Source organism: Leucoraja erinacea, chromosome 20, assembly GCF_028641065.1.
Source record: "Leucoraja erinacea ecotype New England chromosome 20, Leri_hhj_1, whole genome shotgun sequence".
Lineage (NCBI taxonomy): Eukaryota > Metazoa > Chordata > Chondrichthyes > Rajiformes > Rajidae > Leucoraja > Leucoraja erinaceus.
In genome coordinates, this window is record NC_073396.1 from 18,522,597 (window position 1) to 18,549,914 (window position 27,318).

At 52.7% G+C, this 27,318-nt stretch overlaps 1 protein-coding gene across 1 annotated transcript in view; it reads right to left on the reverse strand.

Annotated features, from left to right (window-relative positions):
- The window catches only part of LOC129706866 (ankyrin repeat and fibronectin type-III domain-containing protein 1-like), a 49,918-nt gene that overhangs the window by 15,844 nt on the left and 6,756 nt on the right, over window positions 1–27,318 (reverse strand). Inside the window, exons 2-14 of the mRNA XM_055651454.1 lie at window positions 21,363–21,564; window positions 18,049–18,259; window positions 16,472–16,666; window positions 15,058–15,171; window positions 14,853–14,950; window positions 14,041–14,131; window positions 12,564–12,671; window positions 12,273–12,372; window positions 11,195–11,327; window positions 10,221–10,340; window positions 3,687–3,902; window positions 1,827–1,993; window positions 473–623 (exon numbers count right to left, since the gene is read on the reverse strand). Of these exons, the coding sequence (XP_055507429.1) occupies window positions 473–623; window positions 1,827–1,993; window positions 3,687–3,902; window positions 10,221–10,340; window positions 11,195–11,327; window positions 12,273–12,372; window positions 12,564–12,671; window positions 14,041–14,131; window positions 14,853–14,950; window positions 15,058–15,171; window positions 16,472–16,666; window positions 18,049–18,259; window positions 21,363–21,548 (1,890 nt within the window). The 5' untranslated portion in view covers window positions 21,549–21,564. The remainder of the gene's footprint in view (window positions 1–472; window positions 624–1,826; window positions 1,994–3,686; window positions 3,903–10,220; window positions 10,341–11,194; window positions 11,328–12,272; window positions 12,373–12,563; window positions 12,672–14,040; window positions 14,132–14,852; window positions 14,951–15,057; window positions 15,172–16,471; window positions 16,667–18,048; window positions 18,260–21,362; window positions 21,565–27,318) is intronic.

The following is a 27,318-nucleotide window of genomic DNA, read 5'->3' on the forward strand; positions in this document are numbered from 1 at the left end:
GGACACAGTAGTCAGCTCACCCCCGCATACGGATCCAAGGGGGCAATGGGGTGCGCTGGGTCAATGGATAGCAGTGAGCCCATACCCGGCACTGGGCCCAGGCGAGATGCAGGGAGAGCACGGGCAACGGACTCCGGGGGCAATGTATCTGGGGGGTGGGAGGGGGAAAACGAGGATAGGTCGTTCACAAACCCCAGCACCTCCTGGCTGCACAGATGGAACTCCTTCACTGGGGAGGAGACTGAGTCGGTGGTGCCGGGTCAGGGGGCGGCAGGGTCAGGGGGCGGCAGGGTCAGGGGGCGGCAGGGTCAGGGGGCGGGGGTGGCAGAATGAAGGGGAGGCAGGGTCACTGGGTGGCAGGGTCAGTGGGTGGCGGGGTCAAGGTGTGATCGGGTCAGGGGGCACCAGGGTCGGGGGCAGCAGGGTCAGGGGTCGGCAGGGGTTGCTGCCGGTGCCATGATGTGCAAGCTACCTGTTGCAGGGGAACGGCGATGAGCTTCATCAGCTCCGGGATGGCGGCTCTGAGCTCCTTCTGGAACATTCCCTCGGGGCTCCCCTCGCACGGGTCGGCAAGCTCAGGCTCCTCTAGACTGGTCAGTCTCTGCAGCCACTCCCACTCCTCCCTGGGCAGAGAGGGCAACTCGTGAAATAGTCACAGGAGACACGTACAGGCGGACAGAGGGCTCAACCTGCCTGAATGTAGACATCCGGAGGGACAGGGGTTCCTCACCCACAGACCCTGCCTGCACCCTCTGCCCATTCCCCAGAGACCACCCCGCCCACCATTACATTGCCCAACCATTCAACCCCCTTCATGAAAATACTACATTGGACCCTTCCCCAAAATAATAAAGTAATCCTCGGCATAACGTTCCTTGGTCATCGTACAGACGTCCCGCAGAGCTGAGTGCGAGTCGTGACACTCACTGCGAGCAACAGGACTGGATATGGAGATTAAAACATTACAGCAGGAGATCGCTCCAACCTCACCATCCACCTCAGGCCATGATGGCCTTAGCCAAGGCAGACTGGCAGAGGGCAAGTCTGGGGAGAGGGAGAGCCGTTTGCCCGTGACCGCCCCCCTCTGTCCATCGGCCCAGACCTTGCCTAGCGTACAACGCCGTGTACAACCCACCGTCTCCTCTCCATGAGGGTCAACAACCCCGTGACCTGGTGATCGAGACACTGTTCAGAGGAAGCCCTAGAGGAGGTCGGGAGAGCAGATCCACAGCGCTCCAACGGGTCAACGGGCCCAACGAGAGATCTGTTCCCATCAGCAATACCTCGTGTGCGGCTGTTGGAACCAGGGGAGGTCTGGTGGACACGTGGCTGCTTCACCACAAGGGGGAGGTCCACAGGCAGCAGAACAGAAGGCGGAGGGTGAGGGGCCGGCCGATGGTGAGAGATGTAGAGACCACCCAAGGTCAATGGACAGGTGAAAGGTTGGATGTCATGGGCCAGGGGAAGGGACTGAGCAGAGTCCCTGACCATGCGAGGATGGGTGGGGGAGAAACAGCCATGGGCGACTCAGGAACAGAAGGTTTGGTCAGAACAGGTATGAGGTAGGAAACGTCAGGCCACAATCAGAGACCGAGACGGTCAGGGACCCAGACACTCAGGGACCCAGACACTCAGGGACCCAGACACTCAGGGACCCAAACACTCAGGGGCCCCCCCTTGCCGCCCCCGTGGCTCCCTGAGCACCCCCCCTCCCCCCCCCCCCCTCACCCCCCCCCCCACCGGGCTGCACCCCCCCCCCCCCAATCCGCCCCTCCCCCCCCCCCCCCCCCCCCCCCCCCCCCCCCCCCCGACGGTTTGGGGGTTACCTGCACACGTGCTGGTTGCTCCGAACCCTGACGTGACACAGGATGTTGGGGAGCTGTGAGGAGACCAGCACCCGGATCTGGTCCACAGAGCTGCACAGCTTCAGGTAGCCCAGGTAGAGTCCTGGCATCGGCACCGCCTGGCTCTGCCTGTGGTAGGTCAGCTTCTCCTGGGGGGACAGCACAGTGAGACGGGAGGGGCAGTGAGATGGACAGGGGTAGGGTGGGGAGTGCAGGGGGGGGGTAAGGAGAGGGCAGGGAGAAAGAGTGGGGGGGGGGGGGGGGGGGAGATACAGTTCACCCCAAGGCTCCCCCACTCCAACTCAGCCACCCGCTCCCTTCATGCTCCCTTCCTCACTCCAACTCCCCAAGACCACGGGCACACAGAGACCTTCACTTCCACTGTGTCGGCAGAGATATGGAACAAGGAACACAGAGAAGTGCAGCACAGGAACAGCCCCTTCAGCCTACAATGGTCTAATGTCCGTGACGACCATGAAGCCAAGCTCTACATCTGCCTGTACATGATCCATATCTCTCCATTATCTGCATATCCACATGTGTCCAAAAGCCTCTTAAACAATGCTACTGTTTCAGCCTCCACCCTTGGTACCCACCATCCTGTGTAAAAAAAAAATGTGTCCCCTCTCACCTTAAAGCTATGCTCTCTAGTCTTTGACATTTCCACCCTGGGAAAAAGTTTCTGACTGCGTTTAGAATATTGTGTGCAGTTCTGGTCGCCCTATTACAGGAAGGATGTGGAGGCTTTGGAAAGGATGCGGAGAAGGTTTACCAGAATGATGGGGGCATAGGTTGGACAGATTTGGATAGTTTTGTTTGGAAAGCTGGAGGTTGCAGGGAGACCTGATGGACATGTATAAAATTATGAGAGGCGTAGATAGGGAAGACAGTCACACCCTTTTTCCCTAGGGTGGAAAAAACAAATAGTAGAGGGCATTAGTTTAAGGTGAGAGGGTCAAAGTTTATACGAGATGTGTGGGGCAATTTATTTTTACACAGAAGGTAGCTATGAACTTGGACCCCACGATCTCTCTGGGCATCAGTGCACTATAGGTTATGCCATTTACTACGTTAACTCTCTGTGCTCTGTTTGAATACTCAATAACTGTAGCAAACATAGGGACTCAATGGGTCAGGCAGCATCTGTGTAGGGGGGATGGACAGGTTACGTTTCGGGCCGAGACCCCTCCGCTGGACTGGAATGCTTAATGTCAGATGAAACAACACAGGGGATGACTCCCTAGGGTGGGGGGGGGGGGGGGGCCTGGGAGAGGGGGACTCGTGGAGAAGGGGGGGGGGGGGGGGGGTAAACTCCTCTGCCCCAGCATCAGCCTCATGCTGTTCCAGACCCCTCTGCCTACACCGCTCCCACACCCATACATTTACCACATGGGTCCCTGCCTTGGCATTGCAGACACGTGTCCAGATGCCTCATCAATGCTGAGATTTGTTGCCCCCACCACCTTCTCAGACAGTGTTCCAGGGCTCCAACCACCCTCTGGTGAATAGATCCCCCCCACCCACTCACCCCTCTGCAACTCTCACCTTAACCCTCTCTCTCTCTCTCTCTCGTCTTCAACATTCCCACAACGGTAATGATTTCTATCGAACCACCTCCATCCACCCCCCTCCACCTCCTCCTCCTCCAGTGCAAGGTCCTCCTCCCAGTCTCCCTCACATGTCAAATGTTCTGACCCAGGCAATGCCCATCGTCTCTCCCTTCCATCCTGCGATGAACAGAACCGTGGAGACAGCACTACAACTGCGACTACAACTGTGGATTTACAGCATCACTGTTTTGTGCACTGCCGCATGGGCTCTTTCTCAGGGCCGTGAGCCTACGTGCATGGTGGACAGCAGCATGTCCAGGGCTGTGGGCTCATCTGCTGTGGTCAGGCACTTGCGCTGGCTCTGCACCCTGGCCAGAGGAATCCACCGGGCATTCTCCAGACTCTGGTATGAGCTCAGTTCCCTCAAGGTCACCATCAGAACATTGCCCAGCTTGTCCTTGATCGGTTCAAAGTAGAGTTGGCCCAGGTCCTGGGTTCCTAGTAGTCCCTGCAACATGAAGGCAGGAGGTCAGAGAGACATCGCTGTGAGAGAATTAAAGGAGGAGTCGGGATGTCACACCGGGGTAATCATTGGGTTTGGAAGGTTAGTGAGGATCTGGTGAATGGATGCTTCACTGGGTAATCTGGAACTAGGAGATACACCGGTAACATCAGACTCAGCATGAGCAGGAGCAAGTCCACTGTTTATTGTCTGTTGGACCTGCTCCAAAAATCAATTGATTCACAGTCAATAACATTTCCACCTGACCCCTGGAACCCACATAGAATCACAGACACATACAGCACGGAAACAGGCCCATCGGCCCAACTCCTCCATGCTGACCGAATTGTCTACTGAGGCACGGTTGATGGAATTTACCGCGATGCTGCCTTCAGGTCAGGTGACAGAGCTCTGTACAGGGCTGCTCGAGCCGATCTGAAAAGTGGTATTAAAAAAGCCAAGGCGGACCATAAGAGGAGCATAGAGTCCCACTTGTCCAGCAATAATACACGGGAGGTATGGCGGGGCATACAAGACATTACCAACTACAGAGGCTGTGCCACAAAGTCAGAAGACCTGAGTGCGCCGCTGGCAGAAAAGCTAAATTGCTTCTTCTCCCGCTTTGAATCATCACAACAGCAGCACTCACCTGCTACAGCCCTGTTTCCACCCTCACCTAGCTCCTGTACTACTCCACTCACTGTAATGGAGCACGATGTCAGACGGGTGCTCCTGGCAGTGAACCCCAAGAAGGCTACCGGCCCAGATGGAGTCCCTGGTAAGGTGCTCAAAGCGTGCGCCCACCAGCTCACTGCCATCTTCACCAGAATTTTCAACCTCTCCCTGGCCCAGGCAGTTATTCCGTCCTGCCTAAAATCAGCCACAATCGTCCCAGTGCCGAAGAAGTCTACCATCACCAGCCTTAATGACTACCGTCCTGTGGCCCTCACTCCGGTAATCACGAAGTGCTTCGAGAGGTTGGTCCTCCAGCACATCAAGGACTATCTACCACCAGACCTCGACCCCCACCAATTCGCCTATCGCCAAAACAGATCCACAGAAGACGCCATCACCGTAGCTCTCCACTCTGTGCTGAGCCATCTGGAGCAGGGGCAGAGCTACGTCCGGATGCTCTTTGTGGATTTTAGTTCAGCCTTTAATACAATCATTCCGGACATTCTCATAGGTAAACTGGTCACTCTCGGCCTCCCCACTGTCACATGTGCCTGGATAAAGGATTTCCTCACCAACCGGCCCCAGACTGTGAGACTCGGCCCCCACCTCTCCTCCACTCGCAGGTTGAGTACCGGTTCCCCACAGGGCTGTGTGCTAAGCCCCCTCTTATACTGTCTCTACACCTACGACTGTAGTCCGGCCCACAACAACAACCGCATCGTCAAATTTGCTGACGACACTACTGTGGTCGGACTTATTTCGAAGGGAGACGAGGCAGCCTACAGAGGAAGTCCTGAAGTTGACAACCTGGTGCTCTGAAAAAACAATCTGGCTCTGAACACCAGGAAAAAACAAAAGAGCTCATTGTCGACTTCAGGAGGCACAGCACCGACTTAGCCCCCCTACACATCAACGGCGAGTGTGTGGAGAGGGTCAACACCTTCCGGTTTCTCGGTGTCCATATCGCTGCTGACATCTCCTGGACGGACAACACGACAGCGGTCATCAAGAAGGCTCAGCAGCGGCTGCACTTCCTGAGGGTCCTCAGGAAGCACAACCTGGACTCTAACCTGCTGCTGACCTTCTACCGCTCGTCCATCGAGAGCCTGCTGACATACTGCATTACAGCATGGTATGGCAGCTGCACCATGGCAGACAGGGAGAGGCTTCAGAGGGTAACCAGGACAGCGCAGAGGATCATTGGCTGCCCTCTCCCCTCCCTGATGGACATCTACACCTCCCGCTGCCTTAGCAGGGCAAAGAAGATCATCAAAGACAGCTCCCATCCTGCGTTTGGACTGTTCGACCTGCTGCCCTCTGGAAGGCGCTATAGGTGCATCAAATCCAGGACAAACAGACTCAGGAATAGTTGCTTTCCGAGAATTATATCTACTATAAATTCAAATTCACACATGCACTGACTACACCGCCCAACACGGACTTCCTTCTGTATATATGTATATATGAATGTAGCGCCGCAGAATTTGTGCACCTATTCCCCCCCCCCCCCCCCATCTCCCTTCTGTTTTTTGTTTTCTGTCTCTTGTTTTTTGTGCTAAATTGTATGTATGCACTGAGTACGAGCAGCTTTCAGTTTCACTGTACATGTATAGTGACAATAAATGGCATATCTATATCTATCTATATATCTAATACAGAGAAATGTGAGGCATTCTGAGAGCACTAACCTACACAGTGAACGTTAAGAGCTCTGGAGAGTGTTGAAGAGCAGAGGGATCTAGCAGTACAGGTACATAGTTTGCTGAAAGTGGCATCACAGATAGGGTAGTCAAAAAGGCTTTTGGCACATTGGCCTTCATCAGTCCGTGTATTGAGTATAGAAGTTGGGAGGCCATGTTGCAGTTATATAAGACATTGGCAAAGCCACATTTAGACTATTGGCTTCACAGAAAGTGATGAGAAGATTTACGAGGATGTTGCCAGGACTAGGCGGCCTGAGCTACAGGGAGAGGTTGAGCAGGTTGGGTCTTTGTTCTCCAGACCACAGGAGGATGAGGGGTAATGTTATGGACGTATATAAAATCATGAGGAATAGATCGGGTAGACGCACAGGGACTCTTGCACAGAATAGGGGAATTGAGAACCAGAGGTTATAGGTTTAAGGTGAGGTGGGAAAGATTTAACAGGAACCTGTAATATTTTCACACAAAGGGTGGTGGTTGTATGGAACATGCTGTCAGAGGAGGTAGTGGAGACACGTAATATCGCAACGTTTAAAAAACATTTGGACAGGTACATGGATAGGACAGGATTAGAATTATATGGGTCCAAATGCACGCAGGTGGGACTTGTGTAGATGGAACATGATGGATGCTGTGGGCACGTTGGGCCTGTTTCCATGCTGTAAGACTATGACCTAACCTAGTAGTAATTGCCCATGTTTGGCCCACATACCCTCAACACATTCCCATCCACGAATCTGTCCAAATGTCTGAAAATTAATTGACCCCTCTACGACTTCCTCTGGCAACTCGTTCCATATACCCACTAACCTCTGTGTGAAAACATTGACCCTTGGGTCCCTTTCACATCTTTTCCCTCTAATCTTCAATCTATCCCCTGTAATTTGAGCCATCCCTACCCACGGAAAATGACTGCGACTATTTATGCTATTTTGTTTGAGGGTGCAAATGAACCAGCACGAAGCTCGATAAGGTCAATCTACTCCTCCTCTGTGCCTGGCAAATCATGTCCAACAAATGTGATATGAGTTTGAAGTGTACAAGATCACAAGGGGCTTGGAAAAAAGTGAACGTTCACAGTCTTTATCCCAAGGTTCCTGAGTGACTGAGCAGCCAGCCCACCAGGCCTGAGTGACTGAGCTGCCAGCCCACCAGCCCTGAGTGACTGAGCTGCCAGCCCACCAGGCCTGAGTGAATGAGCTGCCATCCCAAGAATCCATTCGGTCCACAATGTTCATACTAGCCCTCTGGAACCCAGTTCCTTTGTCTCACAACACCCATACTAGTGTTCCAGAAAGCCCCCCCGCCCCCTGGCCACCAATTTTGGAATTGGTGGAGAGATGGAATATTGCGTTGGGGGACCAGTCCTCCCGTGTGAACATGGGACCCAACGGGTCCCATTTAGTCTAGTGGGCTTATTAGACAAGACAAAAGACAATAGGTGCAGGAGTAGGCCATTTGGCCCATCGAGGACAGCCTTCCACAGCCTTCTGAGGCAGAGAATTCCACAGACACACAACTCTGTGTGAAAAAGTGTTTCCACATCTCCGTTCTAAATGGCTTACCCCTTATTCTTAAACTGTGGCCCCTGGTTCTGATCTCCCCCAACATCGAGAACATGTTTCCTGCCTCAAGCATGTCCAAGCCCTTAATAATCTTATACGTTTCAATAAGATCCCCTCTCATCCTAAATTCCAGAGTATACAAGCCCAGTCGCTCCATTCTCTCAGCATATGACAGTCCTGCCATCCCGGGAATTAACCTTGCGAACCTACGCTGCACTCCCTCAATAGCAATAATGTCCTTCCTCAAATTCGGAGACCAAAACTGCTAGGGTGAGAGGGAAGAAATTTAAGAGTGACTTCAGGAATTACTTTTTTGCTCATGGGGTAGTCCGTATCTGGAATGAGCTGCTGGAAGAAGCTATAAAAATGGATGCAATTACGACTTTCAAAGACATTTAGATGGATATGTGGATAGGAAGGGTTTAGAGAGGTACAGACCAGAAGAGGACAAATGGGACCAGCCCAGAATGTTAACCTGGTCAGCATGGACGAGTTGGGCTGAAGGTCCTGTTTCAATGCCGTACACATGTCTCCGTGTTAAGCACCATTGCAGTGGGGAAGGGAGATGAAGGTCATTGTCAACTGAGCCCCTGGGTAGCTGGGAGGATGCAGCATCACGTGTGTAACTGCGGGAGAGGGTCATCAGAGGTCGCAGTGAAGTCATCACATTTTGCAATTTCCCTATGCAGGCAGTGATCGACATGGGAGAATAAGGAGCGGTTGTCTGCCGTCATGTATGAACCCCCCCCACGGACTCCACACGGGCTGCGGGTACTCCCTGGAATTGTGAGGGTGTGTGGATACGGGGAGACCACGTACACCACTGTGGACCTCAGTCGACCCACTCCTGGTGAACAGTGGTGGGCAGCTGGTGAGGTAACAAACATCCGGGGCAGGGCTGGAAATGCAGCTTAAACCCTCAGGCCAGCCCCAGCAGCAGGGCGGCCAGCCAGTGGCACAATGTGGCGGAATTCACAGGGGCGGGGAGAGAGACTTAGCATTGAGGGAAGGTGCTGGAGAGCTGAAGCAATGGTTGATCACAATAGACCTGCATTGACCCAAGTCGTAGAGAACAGTGGGGTGTTCAGAGAATATTCGTAGGAACAGAAGACCCTCAGCAGGTCACAGCTCCACCGGCACAATTAGCCAGCCCGTGTACAATGGAGCCACAATGGTACAAAACCCGGCCGTGTGCAGCCCCTCCCTCAGCCCCTGCACAGTCAGCAGCTGTGACCAACACCGAGTGCCGTGTAATGCAATGTCCAGCACGGACACAAGAACGTCTTGGGCCAAGGTCAGGGACAGCACTGAGCAGCCACACAAAGCCCTGCGGCTGGATAGTGACGCCAGGACTCTGGCCCCGATCAGAACTAAACAGGTGAGGACAGTCATAGAGTCATACAACACGGAAACAGGCTCTTCGGCCCAACTGATCCATGATGCCCCATCTATGCTCGTCAACACTTGCCCGTATCTCTCTAACTATTTCCGATCCATCCAAATCTGTCCAAGTGTTTTTAAAATGTCATTATAGGACCTGCCTCAACTACCTCCTCTGGCAGCTCGTTCCATACACCCACCAGCCTCTGTGTGAAGAAGTTGCCCCTCAGGTTCCTATTAAATCTTTCCCCTCTCATCTTATAGCTATGTCCTCTGGTTCTTGATTCCCCAACCCTGGGTAAAAGATAGTGCCTTCGCCCCTTCTATCACCTCATGATTTTAAACAGCTTTGTAAGACTTTCAGAGAAATGTTAGATTAAAGTGCGGGATCAGAGAGTTCACGATCTCCTGTTTATCACAGCGTCAGAAAAGCATTCTACAAGTGAGCTGAATATAGAACATAGTACAGGCCAGGCACAGGCCTTTTGGCCCATCATGTCTGTGCTGACCATGATGCCAATCAAAACTATTCCCTTCAGCCTGCATGTGATGTGTGTCCCTCTGGCCCCTTGCCTGTCCATGGGTCTGTCTAAATGCCTCGTGAACGTGACAACGGTAAGGGTGAAGTAAGGGCTGATGTAGGAGGGATTGATTGAGATAGACTGTAATGCAGCAGGACAGCCAGCACCTCTGGAGAGAAGGAATGCGTGCCGTTTCAGGTCGACACCGTACTTCAGACTGAAACGTCACCCATTCCTTCTCTCCAGAGACTCTGCCTGTCCCAATGAGTTACTCCAGCATTTTGTGTCTACCTACGGTGCAAACCAGCACCTGCGGTTCCTTCCTGCACAGAGAGAGATTGAGAATGTTGAGGTGCTCCATCTGGGGACAGGCTAGACACCGGCACGGAGCGGGGGGGGGGGGGGGGGGGGGGGGGGGGGGGGGTGGTGAGTGCCTTGTGAGAGGTTAGCAGCACGGGGCTTGTTGTAGCTCAGCCTCACCTGTAGTTGGGCAACAGCCACCAGCATCTTATGGCGAGCCTGCAGCACCGAGGAGCAGGATGACGAGGAGGGGCTCATGCACTGTCCCAGCCACCGACTCTCCTCCCACATGTACGACACCTGTGTGTGAGAGAACACGCAGCTCACTGCACCATCCTGACAGCACACCACCCCCCCCACCGCTCCAAGCCCATGCCACAGTCCGCTGTCCGTGGTGACCCACCCCTCCTGCTGAATGTCTGGCACACTTGAGGTACGGTGGAAAGCTTTGTTTTGTAAGCTATCCAAACAGATCAATATACCATACATATATACAACCAATTCAAACTCAAGTGCTATAGATGGTGCAACGGGGAAGATACAGAGTGCAGAATATAGTTCTCAGCATTGTAACGCACCAGTGCCACAGGCTGATGCCCACGGTGCGAGGTACTATGGTGGCTGGTGTGACCCATGGTCATGTCAGCCCCACTCACCACCACCATCCATCCCACCTGCCTCTTACACAACTTAGCAAAGTGTGGTAACAAAGTGTTCCCACTCCCTGAACACCGATATTCCTGAGATCAGCTGGCAGGTGCCCCAGATACCCTGCTCCAGGGGATCAGATATTTATTCTGTCTCCTTCCACCTCCTCTGTCCTGTCCTGTGCTCATCTCCCTTTCATCTTTCCTTCCCACGTTTCTCCCCATCACTAAAGCATTTAATTTTGGTATAAACCAGCATCTGCACTTCCTTTGTTACTACGCCCTTTAAATATTTCTTTCCAATGTTTGACAGGTTTCTGAAGGTCAACCACTCACATGTGATGGACTGCAGGCATGTGCTTGTGTACATCCGTGTTTCTGCCAGGAAGCCTGGCTGGTATTTTGCTGCGACTGTGCAGAGTAGATGTGGCAGGCTGCCGTGTCTCCATTCTCCACAGAGCTACAGCGCGCCCGGTGCCAGCTTTAATCCACTCCCCCCTCCCTTACCTTCATGAACCAAAGGAAGTCTTGCATCAGTGAGCTGGAGTAGGAATCGTCCACATCGACCACGGGGATCTGCTCCTCATGCGTCACCACCACATCCTCGTCTTTGTAGAGAACCGCAGCCAGGTACAAGCCTCTGAAAGTCAGGACAACAGCTACTGTCTTCCTGAAGCAACCAGCACAACCCCGCTCTCAGTCGCAGAGTGGTACAGCAAGAAACAGGTCCATGCCAGCTACACCCATTTGCCTGCAGGTTAAATGCCACCTGCAGCTGACTGTGAGTGAGGAGCCTTCCCACTGTGCCTCTGCCACACCCAGCTTGACCTGCCTGGTTGAGATGATTTGTTACTGTGGGCTCAAGCACCAGAGACTGGAACGGGAAACTCCCAAAACATCCTCTACTTTCTATCAGAAAACTCACATTCAATGTTAGACATAGAAAATAAGTGCAGGAGAAGGCCATTCAGCTCCTTGAGCCAGCACCTTTCATTGTGATCATGGCTGATTGTCCCCAATCAATAACCCATAGAAACATAGAAATCTGTAGTATGCAGTGACGCGCGTGTGCGCGTGTGTGTGTGTCTCTGCATCTGTGTGTGATTACTGCATTGTGTGCATATCTGTGTTGTGCTTTTCATAGTCCCACCTACAGCGGGAAGAAGCAGCTCCTGGTGTTAGGTGCTGTCAAGCTCTCGTACCTCCTCTTACTGAAATACACTCACAGTTGCAGCACTCAGCCGGGTGATTGGAGGTGGTTTCTCCTGGCTCTGGAGTCTAGAAGCAGGAGTCATGGTCTCAGAATGAGGGGCTGGCCAACAGGGAATGAAACTTTGAGGAGCAGAGAGTGGTGAACCTTTGGGAACCTCCACCCTCGCTCACTCCATGAGTTCATTCACAATGGAGATTGAAGATATCTAGATTTAAAGGAACAAGGGGCAAGAGGCAAATGACCTCCCTCGTCTTGACGAATGGTGGGCCAGGTTCAAGGTGCAGAAAGTCCCATCCTGCCTCTCATTCTCTGTTTTATTGTGTCCCAATTCAGATTTCAGTGACAAAAGTGCCCACTCCTCTCACCACTCACCTTTTGAGATTTTTAACAAATTTGCTTGTGGGCTGAAACAAGTGTTTGATGCTCTTGGACATTGAGTGCTTCCGTCCCGGGAGGTGGACCTTTGCATTCTCTGGAAAAGCAAAGAAACACGTTTCATCCTGAGGAGTTGTGAAAGCAGCCTCCAGCAGACACAGGGTCCGTACAGCTTCACTACCAAGCCCGGCTGCGGAGGTGGACAGCAAGCTATATTACTGCTAAACGCCCCGTGGCAGTGTAGATGGGAGTGATGGCGGGCATGAGGAGGGTCATTGATGAACTCACCGTGACACAGACACTGCTGGTGGTGGGTCTTCACCTGCACCAACAGCTGTTCCAGGGCCTCTGGCCTCCCCTGTCGCCTCGCCTCCCTGCTATCCGCGTCTCTCCAGCCTGCGGTGGAAGGAAGACAGTGTGTCACTGACCGTGGGCACGTGGCTGAGGTCAGGCTGTCCGCACTGGCCTGGCAGAATGACCAGATCCCCCCTCCCACACCGGTGACTGGCACCCAGCCCATCTCCCAGGGCTCCAATGGTGAGGCTCCTCCCAACAAGGCCAAGACTAGCTGTGGCCCAAAGTGGCAAGAGTCGGCCTTAGTCAACGACCAACTGATGAGGTGGAGCCTCAGGGACTTGTTCATCCACCTTGGGTACTTCTCTTTCCACGGGCGCTGCCTGACCTGCTGGGTATCATAGAAACACAGAAAATAGGTGCAGGAGTAGGCCATTCGGCCCTTCGTGCCTGCACCGCCATTCAATATGATCATGGCTGATCATCCAACTCAGTATCCTGTACCTGCCTTCTCTCCATACCCCCTGATCCCATTAACCACAAGGGCCACATCTAACTCCCTCTTAAATATATGTTTCATGTTAATGAACATGTTGAATGTGGGATAGACATAGAAAGCTGGAGTAACTCAGCGGGTCAGGCAGCATCTGTGGAGAAAATAAATAGGCGACGTTTCAGGTCGAGACCCTTCTTCAGACGCCAGTCTCCAAAAAAAGTCCTCATTCTGAAGAACGGTCTCAAACCAAAATTTCCCCTATTGCTTTTCTCCACAGATGCTGCCTGACCTGCTCCAGATTTCTCCAGAATTTTGGATGTGGGCTTCACCGGCTCTGGGCTTCCACGCCCACCCCAGCACAAACTCACTGCCCCAACAGAGACCGGGACAGCCGCAGAAGGGCTGCAACCAGGGCAGAGCTGGGCTTAGCTGTCCCAGCACCTTGTGCTCTGGACTGCAGCTCCATCCTATACTCACTGGGGCAATGCCTGCCCCACAAATACCACTCGGGCATCCCATCCCAGGGCCATATCCCAGCACACTCCAGCCCTGGGTTAGGCCCATACACCCCACGCTGGGGTCAGACATGACATACCCCCACCCCCCCCCCCCCCCCCCCCCACACAAAGATTAGACACAACACAGATCACCCCATGGTTAGTCTCAAAACCCGCCCCACCTCCATGGGGTCACACATAATACACCCCCCGTTCCCCCCCCGTCCCCCCTCCCCAGGGTTAGACCCATGGGATGATCATCTCCTGATGAGATTGTTGCCCGGGGGATTGTTCAATGTGTTTTTCGTGCCTTTGATCAGTTGATTGTGTAGTGAAAGGAAAGGGTGACATTGACTGCAGCATGAGAAGGTGAGTGGGAGGGGGAGGGAGTGAGAGACAGTGAGTGAGAGAGGGAGGGAGGGGGGGTGGAGTGGGGAGAGAGGGTGGTAAAGGGTAGATAAGGTGCTGTCATACTTACTAGAGGGGGCTGCACAGGCCGGCACCGAGCTGCACGGGGGACCCCAGCCCTTCATGTTGTGGGCAGACACCCGCGCGTAGTACGGCTGCCCCTGTGGGAGAGCACAGACTCAGCCTCCAGCTACTCACAGCCATTGGGCCCCATCAGCTCAGCCTAACCCAGCCCCAATGAGCGATCTCACCTCACCCACTCCTCCTCCTCTCTGTCCCCAAAGCCCCACCAATCATTTTGGCCCCAGTGCCTGGTCCCCCTCCCCTCCATTCCATCCCATCCCCTCCACCCACCGGCAGTCAGTTCCAGATGGTCAGCAAAGGCATGGAGGGCCGAAGGGCCAGTTCTTGTGCTGTCTGTTCTACATTTAATGCTCTATTTTCAACCATCCACGCTGCATGATCTTCATTTCCACTCTTCGTCAAATGCTCAACTCTCTACGCTCTACACTCCATGCCCTATGCCGTACACTCTAGGGTCTGGGGTCAGGATCCAGTCAGGTCAAGGGTCAAGTCCAGGGTCATGGTCCAGACAGGTCCAGGGGTCAAGTCTAGGGTCAAGATCAGTCAGGGCCAGAGGTCGTCTAGGATCAGGATCCAATTAGGGTCAAGGTCAGAGTCCAGTTAGGATCAGGTCCAGGGTCAGGGTCCGGCTGGGGTCAGTGTGGGTGCTACAAGGCTCTGACCAGGTTGAGGATGTACAGAGGGGAGCGTTGTCTCTGTGGCTGCGGTCCGACACTGGTACCACCGTTCCATGAATCCCCACTCGTACTGTCTTCCACGTGCCTTCCATGCGCGCACACGGGGTGTCATACTCCTTACCGTGACCAGCCCCATCATGGTGGAGCTCAGAGCCTTCATCCCGTCCAGAACAGTCTCTCCCGTTAACGTGCTGAAGTCAGGAGATGTGCTCCATTCAACTGCAAGAACAACAGACAGAGTGAAGCTCCCTCTAAACCATCCCATGGCACATTCCCAGGGTCAGACATCGAGTGAAACTCCCTCTGCACCAGCCCACACGGCTTACCTTTGTACTTCGTGACCACGGCGGAATTGATGCTGAGAGGTTCCTGGAAGGTGACGAGTAGCGAGGTGCTGCCTGCCACGGACAGCCGCACCTGGGCTGGGGCATCGGGGACCTCTGTGGAGTGAGCACATACAGGTGAGGCCACATGCTGAGCTCGGAACCCCCTGGGTCTGAGGGAGGTGGGACCGCGAGAGGGAGGTGGGACAGAGAGAGTGAGGGCCAAGACTGAACAAGGCAGGGAGATCAGAGAGGCTGACTGAGCCGTGGGTCAGACTGATCACTCCATCAGAGGGAACAGAGAGCTGGAAACATTCTGCTGGTCAGGCAGCATCTGTGCAGAGAGTAACTGAATGAACACTGTCTACAGGACCTTTCATCAGAAGTGGCCAGTTCGGTCACAGGCTGGTCATCTGAAACCAATGAACATCGTGACCCAGGGGACCTGGATGGAAGATGGTCCTGAACCTATGTTGGCTTCAGAGTAGCAGTTGATGAGATGGTGCGGGGATGTGGGGGGGAGGGGATAGCTGGAGCGGCAGAGGTCGGTTGGCCCAGGGTTCCCTTGTGACTGTATACCCAACCCAAACCAGTGTTTGGTTTCTCTGCTGTGGAGGAGATCCCATCGTGAGCCTTGAATACACGGCACCAGATCGGAAGAAATGTTACCAATAATCCCCATGACAATGTGATTAATGTGGTTGGCAAGTTAGAGGTTGAGTCCAGAACTGGTTGGCCAGTGGACAGTGAAGAAGGTTATCAGAGGTTACAACAACATCTTGATATACTAGGGAAGTGGGCCAAGGGATGGCCAGTGGAATTTAACTGAGATAAGTGCAAGGTTTTGCATTTTGGCAAGTTTAACCAGGGGAAGGTCTGACATGGTAAATTGTAGGAGCCTGGAGATTGTTGACCCAACAGAGGTAAATAAAATCATGAAGGATGTGATTAAGATGGATTCACAATCTTTCTCCCAGTGTAGGGGAGTCTAATGTCAGAGGGCATAGGTTAAAGGTGAGAGGAGAAAGATTTAATAGGAACCCGAGAGGCAGCTTTTTCCATTCAGAGGGTGATGGGTGTATGGAATGAGCTGCCAGAGGAGGGAGTTGTGGCAGATACTATAACATTCTAAACATATTTGGACAGGTATATGGATATGAAAGGTTTAGAGGGATGTGGACCAAGGCCAGAAACGAGGGACTAGTGTAGATGGTGTGTGTGTGTATGTGTATATATATTTATGTGCGCATGTGGACACACATCGAGGCTGTTGACAGTCAGTTGGCCTGACTAGTGCCAGGAGAATGGCAGAAGGGGGGAGTGCAAGAGGGGGAAGTGGAGGAGGAGGGGAGGATGCTGGGGGAGAGGATGGAGCCGGTGCTGGGCAGGGAGCGGCCGCTGTGTAGGTGAGACTCACGGGCGTGCTCGAAGCCGGTCTTCATGCGTTTGAAGAGCCGGCTGTGCCAGTCCCAGGCCTTCAGCTGCTTCTCCTTCTCCGTGCAGTCGGGGCTGTGTGCCTGGTTCACCACCTGTGCCGCCAGCTCGCTCAGCCGCTGCTCCGAGTCCCGCACCAGCCTGGACAGGTGCATTGCCCGGCTCTCCAGGCTAACAACTGCATGGACAGCCTGTGTTAGTGCGGACAACTCGCCACGGCCAGGCCGAACGCAGCTCTCCCACTTAAACATCACCCAGACACAGTGAAACTCCATCCAACCTCCACACCATCCCAACACACACTCTCTGTGGCAAACTTCCCTCCCATATCGATTTACCTAGGCCAGGTCGGCTGGTAGAGGGGAACAGTGTTTTTTGGATTGCCAGTGAAGCTGACGTTTCTCGTTAGGAGCTGCAATGTCGACAGGCAAGATCGACATGGCCATTCGTTGTTTACCCGGAGAACGATACTTTTGTTGTTTTTTTGGACACTACCTATTTAGACCGTTCATTAAATGCTGGAGTACGCTGTTTGCAGCAGCAACAGCCATAAGATTTTGAATTATTAAGTACCGATAACTTTTGTCGAGCCACTCCTTAAAGATGACAGCCACTCAGAGCTACGCGGCCATTGAGCCTCGACCATTGTTTGAGTTGATGTCAGTTTTCACAGTAAAATCTGAACAGGTCGTGGCCCTAAGGGGACTGCTCCTCGTGTTTTGGCGGCATTTCAGCCCAACACTTGGCAGTTTTGATCTTTCCAGTACTTGTAACAGTGAGTATTTTAACAGATTGACGACTGTGATGTAACCATTCACAGTGACAGCGGTAAAATGTTGATTTATCAACTATTTGTTGAGCCGCTCTTGCTATTTGGCCACCCAGTACGGAGTGGGGAGGGACAGTCACTGGGGGGAGGTTTGCCTCTGGGACTGGCTGCAGTGGCCGTTCATGTGTCCAGGCAGCGGCCCAGTCGAGGGTCCTGCCCCTCTTCCGGGTCTGAAGCCCGTGCCCGCAGGTCCCTGGAGAAGGAGCACGAGGATTGTGGAGGCCTCCAGTGAACACTGGTCACCGCGGCCACCGGGGGGGAGCAGTACGTCGTGCTTATGGATGTACATAATTGATTGATTGGTGTTTGTAAACTGCTTACGAAGTAAAGTGAAATAAAGTACACTCACACTTGCAAAATAATACAGGTCAAACACAATCAGTCACACTTCCTCTTCGGGTGGAGATAGTGATGCCCTGTGAGGGGGGGGTAGGGGTGCAGGGCTGGAGATCACAGGGCAGGGGTGTGCGTATGTGAGGGAGCGGTGCTGGAGTGGGTGCAGGAGCGGAGGTCACGGGGGGGGGGGGGGGGGGGGGTGTATCTGAGAGACGGGTGTAGGAGCGGGCGAGGGGGGGCAGAGCAGGGGGGCTGGGAGGGAGGGGGGCAGAGCGGGGGGGTGGGCAGGGGCAGAGCAGGGGGGCTGGGAGGGAGGGGGCAGAGCGGGGCAAGGGGAGGGAGATGGGTGGGGGAAGGGGGCAGAGCGGGGGTGTGCCGCAGCGGAGGCCACTCACAGTGGGGGCTTTCCTTGGCGCCGGCCTGCAGCAGCAGCTTGGCCATGGGCACGCTGCTGGTCATGATGGCGACGTCGAGGGGTGTCAGGCCCTCGCTGTTGGGGGTGCTGAGGTCCAGCTCGTCAGGGGTGTACAGCTTCAGCAGCATCTGCACCGTGTCAAGATCCTGCTGCTCCACCGCCTCAAACACCGCCTCGCTGCCCTGGAGCTTCTGCAGGAGCAAGCACACGGTTCCCCTTCAGCCTCTCTCCGCATCAATGTTCCCGGCCCCACTACATTGCAACGTCCACTCCACTCCCCTCTAGTGCCGTCCCTGGTCTGGGAACCCTCATTCTGGACACAACCCATGATTTCCCTCACCCAGTCCCACCCCCAGTCCCACCCTGACCCTGTCCCACCCTTGACCCAGTCCCACCCTGGCCCAGTCCCACCCTGACCCTGCCCCTGGCCCAGTCCCACCCTGGCCCAGCAACATGCTGGTCAAATCTCCGCCATTGCTGCTGGGAAACCCATCACAAAGACTGGCAGCATGGAGAGGGAGGAACGTTGGCAAAGCAGCATCTAGACTTGTTGAAAATTTGAGCAGAGAATTTAATCCGAGCAAGTAAGAGGTATGCTCTTTGGGAGGTCAAATGTAAGGGGAAAGTATACAGTCAATGTCAAGACTCGTATAATTACATTGATTCAGAGAGGGGTCTTGGGGTCCAAATCCATAACTGCCTGAAAGTAGCAACACAAGTAAATAGAGTGGTAAAGAAGGCGTGTGGTATGCTTGCATTCATAGGTGAAGGTTTGAGACAGGATGTTATGATGCAGTTTTATAGGACTTTGGTCAGGCCACATTTAGAATATTGTGGGTACACAAAAATGCTGGAGAAGCTCAACGAGTGCAGCAGCATCTATGGAGCGAAGGAGATAGGCAACGTTTCGGGACAAAACCCTTCTTTAGACTGAGGGGAAAGTATCCTACTACTTTTTAGAATATTGTGTGCTGTTCTGGTCACCCCATTCCAGGAAGGATGTGGAGGCTTTGGAGAGGGTGCAGAAGGCGTTTTCCAGAATGCTGTCTGGATTAGTGGATATTAGCAACAGGGAGCGAATGGCCCATTCCCACCCTGATCCATTCCAGGCCATTCTCACCCTGGTCATTCACACTCTGGCCCAGTCCCACCCAAGCCCAGTCCCACCCTGGCCCATTCCCACCCTGGCCCAGTCCCACCCAAGCCCAGTCCCACCCTGGCCCCACCCTGGTCATTCACACCCTGGCCCAGTCCCACCCTGGCCCATTCCCACCTTGGCCATTCCAAGGCAGCCTTGGTACAGGCTCAGGCTCTGCCATTGGATCTGTGTTCCCCTGCCGATGCCGGTGGGCTAACTGCCTGCACATGGCCAGAATCTGCTCGGCAACCATGTACAGATGTGACCATTAATACACAACCAGCACTTCCAATCAGAATTTCTGCAGGTTTTCCAGTGGTTAACATTGTATATGGAACACAGTACATATATCACCAACTCCAACATCTCATCTAATAATCCCAGGGCAGGGACACCACAGGTCAGACACAGAATGAAGTTCCCTCCACTGTCCCATCACACACTTCCAGGGTCAGGAACGCTGTGTCTCAGTACAAAGCAGATCCCTTTGTCAGTTGTTTCCACGCCCCTGACTTTGGGTCTGTTCGTCAGTCCGTGTACCGCTGGTCAGTGGGTCAAGTAACTCAATTCAGCAGGACGGTCCCCTGGGGATGTTTACATGTCGTTTGTGGGGCCAGTGTGGCACGGTCTCTGTGGATGGCTGACCATCTAATCTGCTTTAGAGAAGAGAAGTGTTTCATGCCCTTTATCCTGGGATATTTTTTAAAGGGATTTGGGATTACTCCCAGATCAGCATTGTTCCAATGTTAGTAGTGTTGGCTTGTGACACAGTGAGTTCAGCAATCTATGGTTGCTGTGACTGTTCTGGGCAACTTTGTCCACGATGTTGAACAGGTTAGCGTACAGTCTATACTTTCTCCTAGTGGTACACAGAGTGCTGGAGTAGCTCAGCGGATCTGGCAGCATCTCTGGAGAACATGGAAAGGGGACGTGTCAGTTCCGCACCCTTCTTCGGACTGATTAGAGTGGGGCAGAGAAAGCTGGGACGGAGGTGGGGGTGGAACAAAGCCTGGCATGTGACAGTCAGGTACACTCTCTCAGACAGTGACAGACTGAGTGCTCTCACAGGCAGGCATTTACCAGCACTCAATTCCTCTGCAATACCTGATCCTGATCTTTGGCCTTCCTTGTGCTTTTGTATGGACGATTCAGTTTAGTTTAGTTTATTACTGTCATGTCACGTGTACCAAGATACAGGGAAAAGCTTTTTTTGTTGTGTGTTATCCAGTCAGCGAAAAGACTATATATGATTACAATCAATCCATTCACAGTGTACAGATACAGGATAAAGGGAATAACGTTTAGGGCAAGATAAAATCTAGTAATGTACGATGAAAGATAGTGCGAGGGTCCAAAGAACTTGTTATTTTAGCATGATAACACGCAAAACAGTGTTTCTCTGTATCTTGCAACATGTCCCGGCTGCGGCACTGAGGTGAAGTGCAGGAATTGCAGTGTTGCAGCTAGAATGCAGCTGCAGATAATGGTTGCAGTGTCACAGCTGCAGTGATGTAATTGCAGTGCTATAGTTAACAATACACCACAGGAACAGGCCATTTGGCCCACAATGTCTCTGCAGAGTTAATGCCAAGTTAACTAATCTCCACTGCCTGCATGTGATCCACTTCCCTCCATTCCCTGCATATCTATGTGCCTGTCTAAACGTTTCTAAAATGTCACCATCATATCTGCCTCCACCACCACCCCTGTGGAGTGTTCCACCCACCCACCACTCTGTGTAAAAACTTGTCCCACACATCTCCTTTAAACGTTTGCCCCTCCCACCCTAAAGCTATGCCCTCCAGTCTTTGACATTTCCACACAGGGAAATTAATGCTACATTTCTACCCTATCTATGCTTCTCATATCAGATCCCTAGACCTTCAACACTCGATGGAAACAATCCAAGTTGGTCCAACCTCTCTATAGTTAATACCCTTTAACCCAGGTAGCGTCTTGTAAACCTCTCCAAAGCCTCCACATCCAGTTGGAGTGTGTATGCAGAGAATGTTGCTGTGTTGGAGCTCCACTGCTGCTGTTGCAGTGTTGCAGTCAGGGTGCGGTTACTGAGGATGAGGTGCATTGATGCAGGACAGGGCATGCAGGGGTGTCCTGGGACAGAGCGGGTCGTTACGGAGACGTGGTTAGCTGCTTACCAAGCCAGACCTGCGTTGCTTGTTTTTCTCATTCCGTCCCATTAAGCTTGGCTCGTCGAAGGAGGTGTAATTGACCTTGAACTTGCCCGAGAGGTTCCTGTAGAGCCTCTTGGCCGCGCTGGGAGAGGCAGGAGACACCAGCCTCCTGCTGTGCGCCAGCTGGAGATCCCGCACCTGCTGATTCATCCTGGGCGATGAGGACCTGACGGGAGAGGACATGGTTACTGCTGCACACACTCACCGCCGACCCTCGCCAGGGCCCAGTCACCTCCCCACCATCGGCTCAGCCTCACCTCACCATGCCTGGGGGTTCTTGCCCCCCTCACAATTGCCACAGATTCGCACCAGACCGGCCGTTCTCCACAGCCTGCTGATCTGTGTGTAAACCCCTCCCTCTACACTAACCCCTCCGCTTGCCTGTACACTGTAATACCCCAGTAACACCATCTACACCAGAACCCCCTCCCTTCCACCCTGGGAAAAAAGTTCTAAATGTCTACCCTATCTATGCTTCTCATCATTTTATATACTCCTATCAGGTCCCTAGACTTCCAACGCTCCAGAGGAAACAAACCAAGTTGGTCCAACCTCTCCTTATAGCTTCTGCCCTTTAACCCAGGCAGCGTTCCTGCCTACACCGTAATAGCTTTGTACACGAAACTCATCCATACACTGTAACCCTCCATGTACAGTAATCCTTCCTCACACTATAACCCCCCCCGCACCTCCACCCCTCCCCGCACCTCCACCCTCCCCACACCTCCACCCTCCCCACACCTCCACCCTTCCACCCCTCCCCACACCCCCCCCCCCTCCCTACACCATAACCCCATCCGTACACCATAACCCTCTGTGTACACTGCACCATGTGTACACAGACGCCTCCATGTACAATAACCCCTGCCTACACCGTAACCTTTCACCATAACCCCTCTGTACACCGTAATGCCTTCATACACCGTAACCCATCCATACACTGTAACCCTTCCCTACACCATTTGAATTGAATACGTTATCATGTGTGACAAGTCACGATGACATTCTTTGCTTCCATACCCAAGGTGTGCAAATAGTCACCCACAAAGAGTGATTACAAAGTTACAAATCCCCCCCCCCCCCCCCCCCCAGCGCCAGTTCCCCCTTCATCACTGTAACCCATCCATTCACCACAACCAGAGGTGGCCATTTGGCCCACATCCCTGCTGGCCCGTTAAGATGGCAACTACTCTCCCACCTCAGCGCCATATCCCATCCAAGATTCCTCTGATGATCCGCAGACTGGGATGCCTGAGCCGTGGGGACCGGGCACTGGCGAGGGCTGGAGCTCCACAGCCCTGGGGTGATGCAGCAGCTGCCAGCTCGATCTCTTCCCAGCCTCCGTCCCCGCTGCATCTGCTGTCGATCTGCCCGACCTTCAGCGTTTCACCAAAGTCACATCCTCTACATTAAACTCATGTCCTGCGCTCTCTCCCAGTCCTGACGTAACCACAACCGCCCCTGGAACCAGACCAGCGACCCCCCCCCAGGCTACGGAGAGGAACAGTAGAGCATCTGGGTGCCAGGGCGGGGAGACTGGCAATGACAGTACGGCATGTTAATTATACATGGCTGTGGTCCTGACTCACTTAGTGCGTCAGCAGAGCCAGCTGTATATGTGCCATGCCCAACGCCCGCTCCCCCTCACAAAGGCAGTGACGTTCCACCACACCCACTTCACACAAAGCAGCACATGGTGATGACAAGGGAACCTCCAACAATCCCAGACCCAACTCTTCCCCTCCGTCCCCCCACATCAGACCCCTGCTCCAGACCCCAGATCAACGACTGATCTCCTAGCAGAGTGGGGAACCGGCCTGGACGTCAGGCAGCCTTTGACCAAGAGTGCCATCGAGGAACTGAGGTCCACGGGCATCGAGGAGGAACACTCTGCGGCCGGGGGCATATCTCATACACGGGGAAGTGGCTGCGGGAGATGGAGGCTGATCCAATCTTGCACATCCTTGATTGTGGGACACAGGTGGACAGGGTGGTGAAGAAGGCGTTTGGCACACTGACCATCAATGGTCACGGCAACGAGTACAGGGTTTAGTTTAGTTTAGTGATACAGCACAGAAGCAGGCCCTTCGGCCCACCGAGTCCGCGCTGCCCAGCGATCCTCAATAACACTATCCTACACACACTCGGGACAATTTACAATTTCACCAAGCCAATTAGCCTACAAACCTGTACGTCTTTGGAGTGTGGGAGGAGACAGGAGCTCCCGGAGAAAACCCATGCAGGTCATGGGGAGAATGTACAAACTCCATACAGACAACACCCATAGTCAGCATCGAACCTGTGTCTCTGGCGCTGCAAGGTGGTAACTCCACTGCTGCGCCACTGTGCTGCCCATTACACATTCCCTCTCCAGCCTACTTGTGCCCCTCTGATATTTCCCCCCTCACCTCCAGCACACTCCCACCCTCGTTGCCAGTGGCAGAGGTTGACCCTGACTCTGAGATGTTTATCAAACAGCAGAGTCCCAGCATCGACCCGGGAACACCGCAACGTTGCAATCTCAGCGTGAAGAAACCACGCTCTTTGCCATCCCAGCTCCCAGCCTGAGCCGGATTATCATCATTGCTGCTACCGACCCTGTGATCCCTGCATATGCCCATCCTGAGAGATCCATTAACCACTGGCATTTAGACGCGGAGCCATAGATTCACACAGCACGGAAATAGGACCTTCAGCCCAACCCCTCCACAACGATCAAAATGCCCCATCAACTGTACACTAATCTCCTGTTGCTGCATTTGGCCCATATCTCTCCTGTATCCTGTCCAAATGTCTATTTTATTGTAGAAAGTGTCTCTGACCCATTCATATAAAGAGTACGATTGCTCAATATATCCAAGCAAATTGCTCATTCACAGAACTCAAGCATCCCTGTCAATCACAGGTCAGGGTGATGTGAGGCTTGTTCTATCAGAGAGCCTACATCTCATCTGCAACTCCTCACGTCCCACATGGAATACAGCACAGGAACAGGCCCTTCAGACCACAATGTCTGTGCCGAACATAATATCAAAGGCGACCTTTATCTGTCTGCACATAATTCATATCTCTCCATTCCCTGCGTATCCATGTGCCTATCCAAAACTCTCTTAAATGCTGCTATCATATCTGCGTCCGCCCCCACCCACCCCCCCCCCCTCTCCGCAACACGTTCCAGACCCCCACCACTATCTGTGTAAAAAAACGTGCCCTGCACATCTCCTTTAAACTATGCCCCCTCACCTTAAAGCGATGCCCTCTAGTCTTTGACAATTCCACCCTGGGAAAAAGGCTCTACTCTTTCTATGCCTCTCATAGTTCTATATATTGGTTCTCAACACCAGTAACACCAAGGAACTGATTGTGGACTTTGGAAGGGGAAGGAGAGGGACCCACAATCCCGTTTATATCAATGGGAAGATGGTGGAAAGGGTCAGGAACTTCAAATTCCTGGGCGTGCATATTTCCGAAGATCTTTCCTGGACCCAGCACACTGATGCAATTATAAAGAAGGCACATCGGCGCCTCTATTTCCTGAGAAGATTATGGAGAGTCGGCATGTCAAGGAGGATTCTCCCGAACCTCTACAGGTGCATGGTAGAGAGCATGCTGACCAGTTGCATCATGGCTTGGTTCAGCAACTAGAACGTCCAGGAGCGGAAAAGACTGCAGAAAGTTGTGACCACTGCTCAGTCCATCATCGGCTCTGACCTCTGACCCACCATCGAAGAAGGGATCTATCGCAGTCGCTGCCTCAAAAAGGCTGCCAACATCATCAAAGACCCACACCATCCTTCAACACAGAGACAGATCTTCGGCCCACCATGTCCATGCTGGTTGAAATAGAGATTAATGGCCGATAATACCCAGAGCATGGAACATACTGAGTGAGATCCATTCAGACTGGAGTGGTTGGACATAGAACAGTACAGCACAGGATGGGCCCCTCAGCCCGCAATGTCAAGTTAAACAGATCTCCTCTGCTGCACATGATCCATATCCCTCCATTCCCAGCATATCCAAAAGCCTATTAAATGCCACTTTCGTATCTGCCTCCACCACCAGTGCATACCTTGTGGCTATGCCCTCTCGTGTTGGGCATTTCTACCCTGGGAAAAAGGTCTGACTGTCTACCCCAATTATGCCTCTCATAATTTAATATACTTCAATTGCATGTTTATGGTAACATTTATGTATTTATGTGTCTTGTTGCCTTTTTTCCCTATATGGCTGTATGGTAATTTGCGTATCACTGTACACGTGACAATAAAAGACCTTTGAAAACTTTGAAGTATCCCCTCAACCACTGATGTTCCAGATAAAACAATCCAAGTCTATCCAACCTCTCCACGTAGCTGAAAGTCACCTATCCAGGCAGCATTCTAGTAAATCAAAGCCCTTCCCAAAGCCTCCATATCCTTCCTGTAATCGGGCGACCAGAACTTCATGCAATACTCAAAATGCAGGCTAACCAAAGTCCTATAGAGCTGCACATGACTTTCAGACTCTTATATTCAATGCACTTAGCAATAAATGCAAGCACCTTCTTTGCCACTTTCTCTCCTTGTGCTGCCATCTTCAGTGATCTATGAACTGGATTCCATGATCCCACTTCATTGCTGTTAAGAGTCTTGTGCAGTTACAGCTCACCTAACAGACTTGACTCCAGCTGACTGTTCGATGGTAGCTGCTCCCAGTCACTTGTGCACCACATTTGTGACACCACACCTTGTGTCTGGGATGCAACACAGCGTGAGTTTTGCCCGCGTGGACTTGAAGACAAAGAGCAAAGACATGTGATTTAGCTTCCACTGGTCTCCTGGTTCAGATGCTTATGGGTCATGAACATCAACATTGGTCTCTCGAGGCTCAGTCCTGCTCCACCATTCGGAACGGCCCACTCCTTGTATACAGTTAAAGAGGCGGACAGCACACAACAGGGCCTTTGCTCGCCACATCCATGCCGACCATTGTATCCATTTACACTAATTCCAAGTGACTATTAACAAGTAACTAGGATTTGTGACTGGTGATTGATGGTCGGTGTAGGCTCGGTGGGACGAAGGTCCTGTTTCTATGCTTCTTCTCTAAACTAAACTAAAACTAGGGGGAGCAAAGAAAAGACAAGAAGTGGCAGCCGTGGGCAAGGCTAAGGAGCATTTGATGTCAATAAGAGGAGTGAGGAGTGCCCATCAGGGACCAAAGTGTGTGGTTGGAGGAGGTAGATGAGGTCTGAATGGACAAAGGACATTGTCGGTGAGACAGGAAACTGCAGATGCTGGAATCTCGAGCAAAACACAAACCGTTAGAGGTTCAGCGGCATCTGTGGAGCGGATGGACAATTGACATTTCATGTTGGGACCCTGAATATAGACTGAAAGGACATTGTCGGGTATCTAAGACCAAAGGCACTGATTTAAGGTGAGGTGTAAGAGGTTTAAATGGATTCTGAGGAAGTGCTTTTTCACCCAGAGGGTGGTTGGAGTCTAGACATTGCCTGAGGGGATGGTGGAGACAGAGACCCTCACTATGACTAAGAGGCTTGAATCGTAAGGCATAGTAGAATGCACACCATACACTTATATGGACCAAATACTTTTTTCTTTGGAGCGTAGGGGACCTTATTGAGGTGCATGAGATTATGAGGGGCATGGATAAAGTGAACACTCACAGCCTTAGGTTAGAGGATTCTAAATCTAGAGGGCACAGACGTTAGGTGAAAGGGGAGATATTTAAGTGGGTCCCCAGGGCAACGTTCACTCAGAGGATAGTCCCTATCTGGAATGAGCTGCCAGAGGAAGTGATAGAATGGGATAGTATTATGACTTTTAAAAGACATTTAGATAGATGTATGGATAGGACGGGTTTAGAAGGACATTGGCCAAATCCAGGCAAATGGGACAAGCCCAGTATGCCAACT